Raw genomic sequence first — 11,813 nt, 5'->3', positions numbered from 1 at the left:
ATATCGCTTTGTCAGTCCCTTTTTTGGACGTCAACTGAGTGGGGTAACTTTAGTCCTTTTTTTATTTTATCCGATTCCTAGTTTGGATCTCCTTTTTGTAGATTATAGATTGTACTAGTTTAAAATATCGCTTTGTGAGTTTGTTTTTGTACGTTACAACTGGTGGGGGTAACTTTAGATTTTTTTATCGGATTAGATTTCCGTAATTAGGTTGTTATCTTTATGAGCTTGTTAGGGTTTCCTTGTATTAGATGTGTTCCGTTGCAAATGCAAATGGTTAATTACATCTACTTGTTGCTAATCCATTTATAATTAGGGCAGGTTAATTATCCACAATTATCTTAAATCAAACTAGTGGTAGGGTGGAGAGAAACGTACGACCAAGTCAACCATCAGATTAAGAGAATAGGATAATGCCACGGGTCAACTCAGGAGCCACTGTACGGCCATCGTTAAAACGGTATTATAGGTTAATTTGGCTGGTCCTAATTATGCAATTAATCCAAAACCTCTAATGCTAATCCCACCCCACCACCCCCTCCTCACCAAAAATAAGGAAACTTCTTCTTTCGTCCATATCTTGGTGACAGCTTCTGCTTTTGTCACCTCCTCCTCCTTACGCACAATGTGGATGCAGAGGAGGTTGCAGAAGCCCGAAACCCCCATCCAAAAGCACTTTTAAGAAAAGCACACTTCGATTTAATTTAGCTTACCTGTTATACGCATATGGTTTCAACTTTACGTGCTTTTCTGTATTTTCACCAACATTAGAGAGAGAAAGAAATCCCCATAGAAAAGCAGTTTTTAAGAAAAGCGCCTTTGATTATACATAAGATCGAGGCAAGATGAACGACTTATTTTCGAGCTCGTTTAAGAAGTACACGGACCTGAACCAGCAGGCCTACCTCGACGACATGGAGGCCGGCAAGGAAAGTGTTAACCTCGACAAGTTCTTCGAAGACGTGGAGAATGTGAAGGAGGACATGAGGCAGGTCGAGAGGCTGTACAAGCAGCTGCAGGACGCCAATGAGGAGAGCAAGACCGTGCACAATGCGAAAACCATGAAGGAGCTCCGGACTCGAATGGACTTGGAAGTCGAGCAGGTCCTCAAAAGGGTCAAAATCATCAAGGGAAAGCTCGAAGGTTTAGAGCGTTCGAACGCAGCGCACAGGAACCTTCCCGGGTGCGGCCCTGGATCCTCTGCTGATCGAACGAGGACCTCGGTGGTTAGTGGCTTGGGGAAGAAGTTAAAGGACATGATGGATGACTTTCAAGGGTTGAGAGCCAGGATGACAGCCGAGTACAAGGAAACAATAGAACGCAGGTATTTCACAATCACCGGAGAGAAAGCGAGCGAGGATACCATCGAAACTTTGATTTCGAGCGGAGAGAGTGAGAGTTTTCTGCAGAAGGCAATTCAGGAGCAGGGGAGAGGTCAGATTATGGACACCATATCCGAAATGCAAGAGAGACACGATGCTGTGAAGGAGATCGAGAAGAATTTGATCGAGCTGCATCAGATATTCTTGGACATGGCGGCCCTGGTCGAAGCTCAGGGCCATCAGCTCAACGACATCGAGAGCCACGTCATGCACGCGAGTTCTTTCGTGAGACGCGGCACTGAAAACCTTCAGGTAGCCAAAGAACAGCAGAAGAAATCAAGGAAGTGGACATGCATTGCAATAATTCTTGGAATAGTCCTCATCATTCTCATCCTAATTCCAATTATATTACAAGTTTTGCCTCATATGAAATAGAAAGGGGGAGATGGGGGAGACTTTGTTCATAGTTAGATCTTACGGCGAGTTCAGAAGGAAAGAAAAAAGACTAGCAATTTTGGCGCTCCTTTTTGGTCTTCTGCACATTCATTTTGCAGTGCATACGGCTAAAAGTAGAGCGCCACATTCCCTACGCAAGAAAATAGAACCGTTTGTTCTCGAGAGGTGCGGTTTCATGTCTCTCACACACACACAATTGTGACACAAAAGTAGCAAAACTTAGAAATGGAAGTTCAAGGTTCATTCACATTTGGGCATCCTCTAAGCTTTTATATCTCTCGGGGCAACGGGACCGAAATGGCAGATGGTAAATGCATGGAATTCTCATGAAGTAACGAATTAGACATTTATTTGTAACCAATTTTATTCTCGTTTTATGAATGACATTGCATTTTTAACTACTTTTTCATTGCCCCCGTTCCCGCGTTCTTACCATTTCTCCACGACTTAGGGCTCGTTTGAAAGTGTTTTTAAAATGACTGAAAACGCTTTAGAGAAAATGTTTTTGGGTTCCAAAAGCACTTAAGTGCTTCCAGCAAGAAGCACCATTTATGTGTTTCTCGTAGAAAGCATTTCAAGTGTTTTTTCATGATTCATTTGCATATTTACTAAGCATTGGTTCCAAAAATATTTTCACCAAAAAGTACTTTTAATCATTTTAAAAACACTTCTAAATCAGCCCTCGCATTTTAAAGTCAAAACATTTTCTGAGTTTGATGAGCTATCGATTTCGATTTGGTAATGCTTTCTCCTAAGAGCTTTTATTAGAAGCATGTTAAAATCCAAGTGCCTTATGAAGGAAGCTCCCAAGTGCTTTATAAAAGAAGCACAAAGCGAAAGAACTTTTCGTTATCTAATTCTAAAGACACTAATTTAATAGAATTAGGCCACGGTTGGTGCACCAAAACCAAAAGTAGTAGAGAAACTAATCATTTATACATCAAACAATTTCCTTTCACAAAATGGCCATCAAACAATACACTACTCACAAAATAGCCCGAAGATTGAGCATTTCATTTCAATCAAGCCACCGAGATCATTTACCATTAAAAATCAAGAAACTTAATTCAAGTGTAATTCCTTCAATACAGTTTGGAAATCATATCTGGAATGATTGACACAAAATATCGACACTAAGCATGAAGTTCGGAACAGGCATTCCCCAAAATATACACATACACGCTGCAGAAAAGTAGTAATCCGTTAAGTGGGGGTGTCAAGTACCATAATTCGGCAAAGCTGACATAAACGAGTTGTAAGATGACTCGAGATCAAAGTGAAGCTGCCTTGACTGCTGCTCCGTCAACTCATCGGCTGCTCCCATCTTCGACAGCCTTGCAATCCATTCCTTCAACTTCACCTTTCCCAAAAAGTCCGGTGGCAGAAAGGTTAACTTCCCGAGGGACGTTGAGAGGTCCGAGAGCAGCGGGTGCACCTGATCAACTGCCACCATGTTCAGCTTCAAGGAGTCCATTGCAGTGATGAAATTCTGCGTGCATTCTGCCACAGCAGCAGCTGAGGAAGTCATGGAGGAAGCTGCAGCAGCCCGGTGCTCCACTGTGGCAGGCACCCCTGAGGTCACAAGGCGGTTTATAGCTGCTAGGCAGTCCATCTTGTATGTATCTGCAAACCGCTCGATGCTTGGGATGGTGTCCTTTAGCGTGGATGCCAATGTCTTAAAGTGGGCAATAAGTTTTTGGCATTCAGCCTCGTACGCAGAAGAAGTGATCACATCCCGAACATACGCCTTTTCAAGCTTCTCAGTGGTCTTGATAATGGCGTATAGCTCGGCAAAACTATCATACATTTCTCTTTCACGCTTGTCATTGGCCAGCTTGACCTCCATTTTACTGATGTATGTGAAAGAAGTGTATCAGGTGTGCGTGTGCAGGTGGAGGATTGGAGAAGAGAATGGGACACGCGCAAAGGAAAGAAAGAACCTTATGCACTGCAGAAAGAATTGCATACAGAGAAAACAGAAGTATGAGAACTTATCCCCTCAATTGACAACCAGCAAAAGAAACGAAAGATCTCAGCATCCACAAAAATCAACACACTTAAGGGCTTGGGAAGAAAAAAATTCAATCCCTCATATCAATGAAATCTGCTACAACATTCAGCTTTACTAAGAACAATCATAATTTCTTTTCGTATCTTTTCGGCCCGGGAACAAAGATGATTCTCATAACCTAGCATTCTATAACTTTGATCCAGATTTTGGGAAAACAATATACAGGAAAATACATTATCTTCATAAGTAAGAAGCAGATTGGAACAAAGGAACTAGCAAAAAGCAAAAAAGCTCCAGCTCAAAACCCAAATTTTTTTCTAAATCTCAACCTAGATATGAACATTTCAGCTGAAACCTAAACCCTAGACAGGCACAAATGTTCAATTCTTCATAGATAATTTCCAGAAATTTAAAGAACGACAAACCCAGCAAAACATATCCAAAATTAGCAAGAGAAACACAAACCCAAAAGCAAATCAGCCTCTCACACTAAGCAAACACGGCAGCAGCCATGGACGCCCATGGCCCTTTCATCTCAGGAGGCCATGACCGACGACGGAATAACCAAAAATACCAAAGAAAGCGCAGATTCCAAGCAAACCCAAATCGAAATGAACCCCAGAAATTGAAATTCCGAATTGAAAATTCAAATTGGGGGAGCTCTGAGATTTTACCTAAATAGCAGCTCGGATGGGGAAAAGTTGAGAACTTTGTTCTGCTGCAGCTGGGTTCGAGTGGGTGAGATTTAGAAATAAAAAATTGAAAAAAATATCAAAGGAAAAATCGAGGGAGGGGCCGCACCTGGGAGTATTTGTATATGTGTCTCTCCGAGAAGAAGAGGAGAGAGAAAGTCTGATGTTACGGCACACAGAGGGGGGAGAGAGAGAGAGAAGAGAAGACAAGAGGAGAGAGAGAGGGGTTGCGTGCGCGTAGCGTGTATGATTGCTGCTGCTTACGGTGTAGCAGTTGGAAAGCGACAAGGCCTTCCTTCCCTTCTTTTTCTCCGTTCTCCGAGACCGCGTTATTTTACGTCACTCGCGCTAAAATATTATCATCATGGGCTTTTTAGGCCCACTTATATATTTATGGGCCTGGGTTTCATGGCCCGCCAACACTTGTGCTCTTTATTATAGGCACAAGGGCTTCTTTTGAAACTTCTATGTCGGAAAAAAAAGTGCTTTCTATTAACGAATAGCGTTTTCGACTCACATAAGCACTTTTTAAAAAAGCAATGGTCAGATACCCCTTCATAAAACACCTTCAGATTTTTTCATGAAAAACTTAAATTTTTAACAAATTCTTCAACGAAGTCTATTGATTATAAATACTGATAAGTTTTGTTTTAAAAAACTCGTTTGAATATGTTTTTGAAAAGTTAAAAGCACGTACGCACTTTCATTTTGAAACCTAACGCTTTTAATTTAGACCCGGTTGCAAGTTAAACCAAAGATTTTATCTCGTCCGTCCATTTTAAGCAAACTGTTCTTGTTAAAATGTGTATTTAGTGACGTGAATTAGATAAAAAATTTCCGATTCCCGGTTACAAAAAGATTCCGATCTGTTCGCGGCTTTCAACCCTCACACAATTTGATACATTTAGGGTTTTATCCAACCCCAAAATCCCAGTCCATGCAACATTGAAACTTCAAAATCCCCAAAAATTCGAACTTCCCGGCATTGTTTCGGTAGGGTTTAGGGGTTTTCCAGGCATTACCAACTCCTACCTCTGCCAATTCACTCCCCCATGGCGATTTCTCAGGAGTTGTACCCATCGCAAGACGACCTCCTATACGAAGAGGAGCTTCTCCGCAACCCCTTCAGCCTGAAGCTATGGTGGCGCTACCTAATCGCTCGAGCCGAATCTCCGTTCAAAAAGCGCTTCATAATCTACGAGCGAGCCCTCAAGGCTCTACCCGGAAGCTACAAGCTCTGGTACGCTTACCTCCGCGAACGACTCGAGCTCGTTCGGAACTTGCCCATCACTCACTCGCAGTACGAAACCCTAATTAACACGTTTGAACGAGCTCTGGTGACGATGCACAAGATGCCCAGGATTTGGATTATGTACTTGCAGACTCTGACGGAGCAGAAATTGGTCACTAAGACCCGCCGGACCTTCGACAGAGCGCTGTGTGCACTTCCTGTGACGCAGCACGACCGCATTTGGGAGCCCTACCTGATGTTTGTGAGCCAAAAGGGCATCCCAATCGAGACCTCGCTTCGGGTTTATCGCAGGTATTTGAAATATGACCCTACCCATATTGAAGATTTCATCGAGTTCTTGATTAATTCTAGTCTTTGGCAAGAGGCTGCCGAGAGGCTTGCTTCGGTGTTGAATGATGATAAGTTTTACTCAATAAAGGGGAAAACGAAACATAGGCTGTGGTTGGAATTGTGTGATTTGCTTACTAAGCATGCCACTGAGGTTTCAGGCCTCAATGTAGACGCTATAATTAGAGGTGGGATTAGGAAGTTTACGGACGAGGTGGGGCGGTTGTGGACCTCTCTTGCGGACTATTACATTAGGAGGAATTTGCATGAGAAGGCGAGGGATATATTCGAGGAAGGTATGACTACTGTGGTAACGGTGAGAGATTTTAGTGTGATTTTTGATTCGTATGCTCATTTTGAAGAGATTGTGCTTGCTCATAAGATGGAAACTGCTGATTTGAGTGATGATGAGGAGGACGAAGAAAATGGGGTGGCAGAGGATAGAAATGAGGAGGAAGAAGATCTTCGATTGGACATTAACTTGTCTGTGGCTGAGCTTGAGAAGAAAATGCTTGATGGGTTTTGGCTACATGATGATAAGGATGTAGATTTGAGATTAGCTCGATTGGACCATCTCATGGATAGAAGACCTATACTGGCAAATAGTGTTCTTTTACGACAAAATCCTCATAATGTAGAGCAGTGGCACCGGAGAGTGAAGCTATACGAGGGCAATCCCACGAAGCAGATACTTACATACACTGAAGCTGTGAGGACAATTGATCCAATGAAAGCAGTTGGGAAGCCTCACACATTGTGGGTTGCTTTTGCTAAGTTGTACGAGAACCACAATGATATTGTCAATGCCAGGGTGATTTTTGATAAAGCAGTGCAGGTGAATTACAAGACCGTGGATAATTTGGCCAGTCTTTGGTGTGAGTGGGCAGAAATGGAACTGAGGCATAAGAATTTCAAAGGAGCACTGGAACTGATGAGGCGGGCTACTGCAGAGCCATCTGTTGAGGTGAAACGAAGAGGTAATGTTCATCCTTCTTTGGTTTGTTGGATGATTTTGTATGTGTTGGAAGTTCATATAAAAACTTTAAGAGAGCTTTTTATTCACTTATTATTCTGTTTCAATAAATCTCAAACATAGATACGCTTCCTGAAATATCCTACACCTGGTATCTTGCCTGTACCTCTTATGCTGCTTAATTTTGTTTCCAATTTGAAGATTACCTTGATTCGATTTGATTTGTTTGGCATTGTCTCTATTATTATTATTATTGTTATTCCAAATACCGTTTTCAAGACCTATAATTCTGCCGGACTTCCAAGCGCCTTTATATTAAAAGAAATATGCCTCTAGGCCCTATTCAGTTTCCATGTTCTTGTCTTTTTTCTTTTCCATTCTTATTTTGCTTTTTGTCAGGCTTTTTAATTTTTTTAATTTTTTTTATTTGTTGTGTTTGGTTTGATCCTCTGTGTGCACTAGTCTTTTGGTTTGTAACAGCCCCCATCCATCGAGTTGTGACCTTTCTATTATTATTTTTTTTATTTTAATTGTTGAAAAGAAAAGGAAGTTAAATAGTTAGGTTAGTCATATGGATTATGTGGGAGCTATAACTAAACTTTGGACTCTTGGCTTGTGCTTTTGCAGTGGCTGCTGATGGGAATGCGCCGGTTCAGATGAAGCTGCATAAATGCTTGAGAATTTGGGCATTTTATGTAGACTTGGAGGAGAGCCTGGGTAAATTAGAGTCCACTCGAGCTGTTTACGAGAGGATATTGGATTTGAAAATAGCTACACCGCAGATCATAATCAATTATGCATCGCTTCTTGAGGTATGGCATTACACCTGTTGCCCTTTTCTTGGCAAATTCACTTTTAAGTATCTTATGTTTATAATTTGACTGCACAGGAGCATAAATATTTTGAAGATGCATTCAAGGTTTATCAAAAAGGTACTAAGATATTCAAGTATCCACATGTCAAAGACATATGGATTACATATCTTTCTAAATTTGTAAAGAGATATGGGAAGAAAGAACTGGAACGCGCAAGAGAGCTATTTGAGGAGGCTGTTCAAGCGGTACGGGCCTTCTATCCCTTTAGACTTTAGTCTGGAATACTCTGGATATATAAGTTACTGTGATAATTTTAAGGCACGAAATTTTTTTATGTCGCATTCCTTTTCAACATTTTTTGCTTTGGTTAATGATTGTGTTCATATCTGATTAGCAATCATATGGTTCATTTTTATAGATTCTGTCTTATCATATCGTTCTTGTGTCATACTATCCATTTTTTAAAGTGAAACTCGACAAGCCATTGAGTTATAATTAAGGTTAATTTATTTTGTTGTATTGTATTCTATTTTTTTATGTCTGCATGTGGTTTACTTTTCATTGACTGTCAATGGGGGCCTGCATCTTGGTGTCTTCTTACTTACTGTGATTATATATGTGCACTCTGTCATCTAGTGAATGGAATATAACATGAATATTATTACCCAAGTTGCTTTTGAAGTGCGTAAGGACCTCCTCTAGGTCCAGCTGTCAAAGTTTCTCACAATTGATTGCACGGAGCCTTTATGTTGTTCGTTTCAAGAGTTCTCCCTCTGGTTTACGGGTGGTCTGTATGTCACCACTCTGTGTGTATAAATTTGTGTGGGTTTCGTATTTTTTGAAATCATTTCAGGTTTGAGTTCAATATGCTAGAATGTTGCCATTTTGGTTGTTATTTATCTTATACTAACCTTAAAATGGTCTATCAGGCTCCTGCCGATGCGAAGAAACCTTTGTATCTTCAATATGCAAAGCTGGAGGAGGATTATGGTCTATCAAAGCGGGCAATGAAGGTCTATGATGAAGCAACTAAGGCTGTTCCCAACCATGAGAAACTGGGCATGTATGAAATCTACATTGCTCGTGCTACAGAGATATTTGGCGTCCCGAAGACGAGGGAAATATACCAGCAGGCCATAGACTCTGGTCTTCCAGACAAAGATGTGAAGACAATGTGTTTAAAGTTTGCTGAGCTTGAGAAGAGTTTGGGAGAAATCGATCGTGCTCGGGCAGTGTATACATATGCTTCACAGTTTTCAGATCCACGATCTGATGTGGACTTCTGGAACAAATGGCATGAGTTTGAGGTGCAACATGGAAATGAAGATACCTTTCGAGAGATGCTTCGAATTAAACGAAGTGTTTCTGCAAGCTATAGCCAGGTAAGCTCATTAGTTCTATATCTGTTTTTGTCTAAAACGTTTAGTACCTTCATTTTTTTTTCTCCAGCAAATTAGGTAGGTGTTTTATTAGGGTCTCAGTGAAAGAGTTCCTGAATTGCTCATTTAAATTCCCATTTTTTTTTCGTTCTTCAGACCCACTTTATTCTACCCGAGTATATGATGCAAAAGGATCAGAAGCTGTACATAGACGAGGCAAAAGACCAGCTTAAACAGGCTGGAGTCCCCGAAGATGAAATGGCTGCTCTAGAGAGGCAGTTGGTACCTGTGGCCAACGATACTACCACTAAAGATAGCAGTAGAATAGGCTTTGTGAGTGCAGGAGCAATTCAACAGACTGACGGAGGGATGAAAGTTGCTACAAATCCTGAAGACATTGAGCTACCAGAAGAAAACGATTCAGAGGATGACGAAGGGGTTGAAATTCAAATTGCACAGAAGGAGGTCCCGGATGCTGTTTTTGGAGAGTTGGCTAACAAGAGAAAGGAGGCCGAAAAAGATGAGGGTGGAGGTGCTGATACCAAGGACAACGACAGCCGCCTTGGTGCCCTTGAGAGAATAAAAAGGCTAAAACGAGGTGCCTGATTTACTAGCAGTTTTGACGCGTATGTTCACCAACACCGTATTCAGGTTTCTTTTTCTCCCCTTTGCCATTGCATCTGGACCTGTATATTTTAAGAAAATAGCTGCATCTCTCGGTTCGCTTGCTCAGTGTTCCTGAGTGATCGAATCCGAAATAGACGACTTGAGAACCCAAAAACAAAAAAAAGGAAAGAGACGACTTGTTTGCATCTCTCGAAAGAGGTTAGCTTGAAAGAAGTATTTAGCATAACCTTACACTCTCTTGATCTTTTGATGTACCTGAGTACAAGTTGAAAAGGCTGGCTGCTTTATCAATTTAAAAACTCTCCTGTTCTATTCTTTCTTGGGCCATCTCCAACCGAAATGGCTAAATATAGTCCCGTTCAAAATTATAGACCTGTAAAAATTATTTTTAAATGAACAATATTAGGCTATAGTCATATAAAATTTCCAACCGAAAATGTTAAATATAGCTCCTTCAATAATTTATTAGTTTTAAGGATATAATTTAAATTTGTTAGTTAATGTAATAGAATTACTTTTTTTGGATGTTTTCAAATATTGTTAAATTTGAATCAATTGTTGCAACTAAGGGGTTGAGCTCCAAAAAAAGGGCTAAGAGGTGGGTTACATATGGCCATCTTGATGCCCATTTGGCCGAATAATAATTGAGAAAATTTGAACTATGTCCAATTTTATAAGCCACCTTTTAAATATGTCTAATTTTTAGTTAATTTGGACCTATATCAAAAGACCTCATAATAGTTTGGTGGGTTTTATAGAATTATAGTCCAACCTTCGGTTGGATATGAGTTTTTGAACAAATCAAATTATTTTATGACCTCTGGACCTTTAGCCTTCTTCATTGGAGATGACCCTGATGTAACATTCTTATTACTTGTGTCTACGTGATTTTACATCACAAGAAATTCTAAGATGAGACACCCGGACCACATCAGGCCAACCCCAATCCTGTCCCAGCCGGGTGAGTCTGATACCGTACGCGGATGTCAGCAACTAAGAATTCCCCCTCCCACGGTGAGGTGTCGAATCTTGAATACTTTTTGGTGCATCGTTTCTATCTCAAAGATTCAAGTGGGTGGCCATCGGTGTCGTGGCCAGGTATGTCAAGTCAGCCCCGGCAGCTGACAGCTGTCTTTTTATGAATGGATTTGGACTTTGGATAACTATGGGGTTAGGGCCTAAATAATTTAGACTTGGGACAGATGTAAAGCCATGAGTTACTCGCTAATCGTAGTTACGGACTAGTTCTTTAGGTGACCTAAAATAAGAGATAATGATACGGTGATACTGATATGATTCACCTACATGGGTAGGGTTTTTTACAAGTGTCGGGATACCGAAAGCTCTGGATACACCAGTTGAGTAAGATATTACGTGTTGTTTGTCTAGAGCATAAATTCTATGATGCTTCAAAGCAAAAATACTCTGGGGACTTTTATTTGTTAGATTTTACTTTTTATGCTTTTAATCAAAGATTTAACTATTTCTAAAACTTGGAGTATGATATTCTAGAGTACCATAAAAAATCGTTTAAAGAATCTTGTAGCTTAGTTAGTTAAGAATAGGGGCGTATCTACTTTTGAGCAAGGTGGGTCAGCTGACTTCTCAAGCTAAGAAATTCTCCAGAGAGGAGATGGGTGTAGCCCTCTAAAAATCTGAGATGTCCTTGAAAGCTGCCCTCTAACGGCTCAACGAATTGCCACTATGGGCACTGGGCACAGTAGCTGAGCAGCTGCTAGCCTTATGCATTTGTATGCGTTGTTATTGGTATATGTCGATATACTCACTCAACATATATTAGCATATGTTAGCATGTTCGCTAAAAAACTATTAACATCAATCGACATGCTTGTTCAGACGCTATTTTTATTGACCCCCTAATAATATTTCCTAAATCCGCAATTGGTGAAGAGCATTTACCAACTCTTGAGTTGGATTACCCCATCATTTGTTTATGAA

At 40.7% G+C, this 11,813-nt stretch overlaps 3 protein-coding genes across 4 annotated transcripts; 2 read left to right on the top strand and 1 right to left on the bottom strand.

Annotated features, from left to right (window-relative positions):
- The first annotated feature begins 24 nt into the window (after positions 1–24).
- LOC137727737 (syntaxin-124-like) lies at positions 25–1,845 on the top strand. The gene has a single exon (XM_068466552.1). The coding sequence runs from the start codon at positions 846–848 to the stop codon at positions 1,755–1,757; it is 912 nt and encodes a 303-aa protein (XP_068322653.1). The 5' UTR covers positions 25–845; the 3' UTR covers positions 1,758–1,845.
- A 915-nt stretch (positions 1,846–2,760) lies between these two features.
- Positions 2,761–4,677, bottom strand: LOC137729196 (vacuolar protein sorting-associated protein 28 homolog 1-like). 2 transcript variants are annotated; one of them, XM_068468052.1, is made up of 3 exons: positions 4,591–4,677; positions 4,464–4,507; positions 2,761–3,726 (listed from the first exon to the last, which is right to left on the bottom strand). In XM_068468052.1, the coding sequence occupies exon 3, from the start codon at positions 3,622–3,624 to the stop codon at positions 2,995–2,997; it is 630 nt and encodes a 209-aa protein (XP_068324153.1). In that variant the 5' UTR covers positions 3,625–3,726; positions 4,464–4,507; positions 4,591–4,677; the 3' UTR covers positions 2,761–2,994. The 2 variants fall into 2 exon arrangements, with proteins under 2 accessions (XP_068324153.1, XP_068324154.1); XM_068468053.1 differs by lacking the exons at positions 4,464–4,507; positions 4,591–4,677 and adding an exon at positions 4,255–4,436.
- Positions 4,678–5,248: 571 nt separating this feature from the next.
- Positions 5,249–9,931, top strand: LOC137727991 (uncharacterized). The gene is made up of 5 exons (XM_068466858.1): positions 5,249–7,037; positions 7,661–7,845; positions 7,923–8,093; positions 8,778–9,230; positions 9,384–9,931. Exons 1-5 carry the CDS (start codon positions 5,534–5,536, stop codon positions 9,831–9,833), a joined length of 2,763 nt encoding a protein of 920 aa, XP_068322959.1. The 5' UTR covers positions 5,249–5,533; the 3' UTR covers positions 9,834–9,931.
- Positions 9,932–11,813: the final 1,882 nt, after the last annotated feature.

This window comes from Pyrus communis, chromosome 3, assembly GCF_963583255.1.
Source record: "Pyrus communis chromosome 3, drPyrComm1.1, whole genome shotgun sequence".
NCBI classification, from domain to species: Eukaryota; Viridiplantae; Streptophyta; class Magnoliopsida; order Rosales; family Rosaceae; genus Pyrus; species Pyrus communis.
The sequence above is the reverse complement of the archived record's forward strand: the minus strand, read 5'-3'. Positions and strand labels throughout refer to the sequence as shown.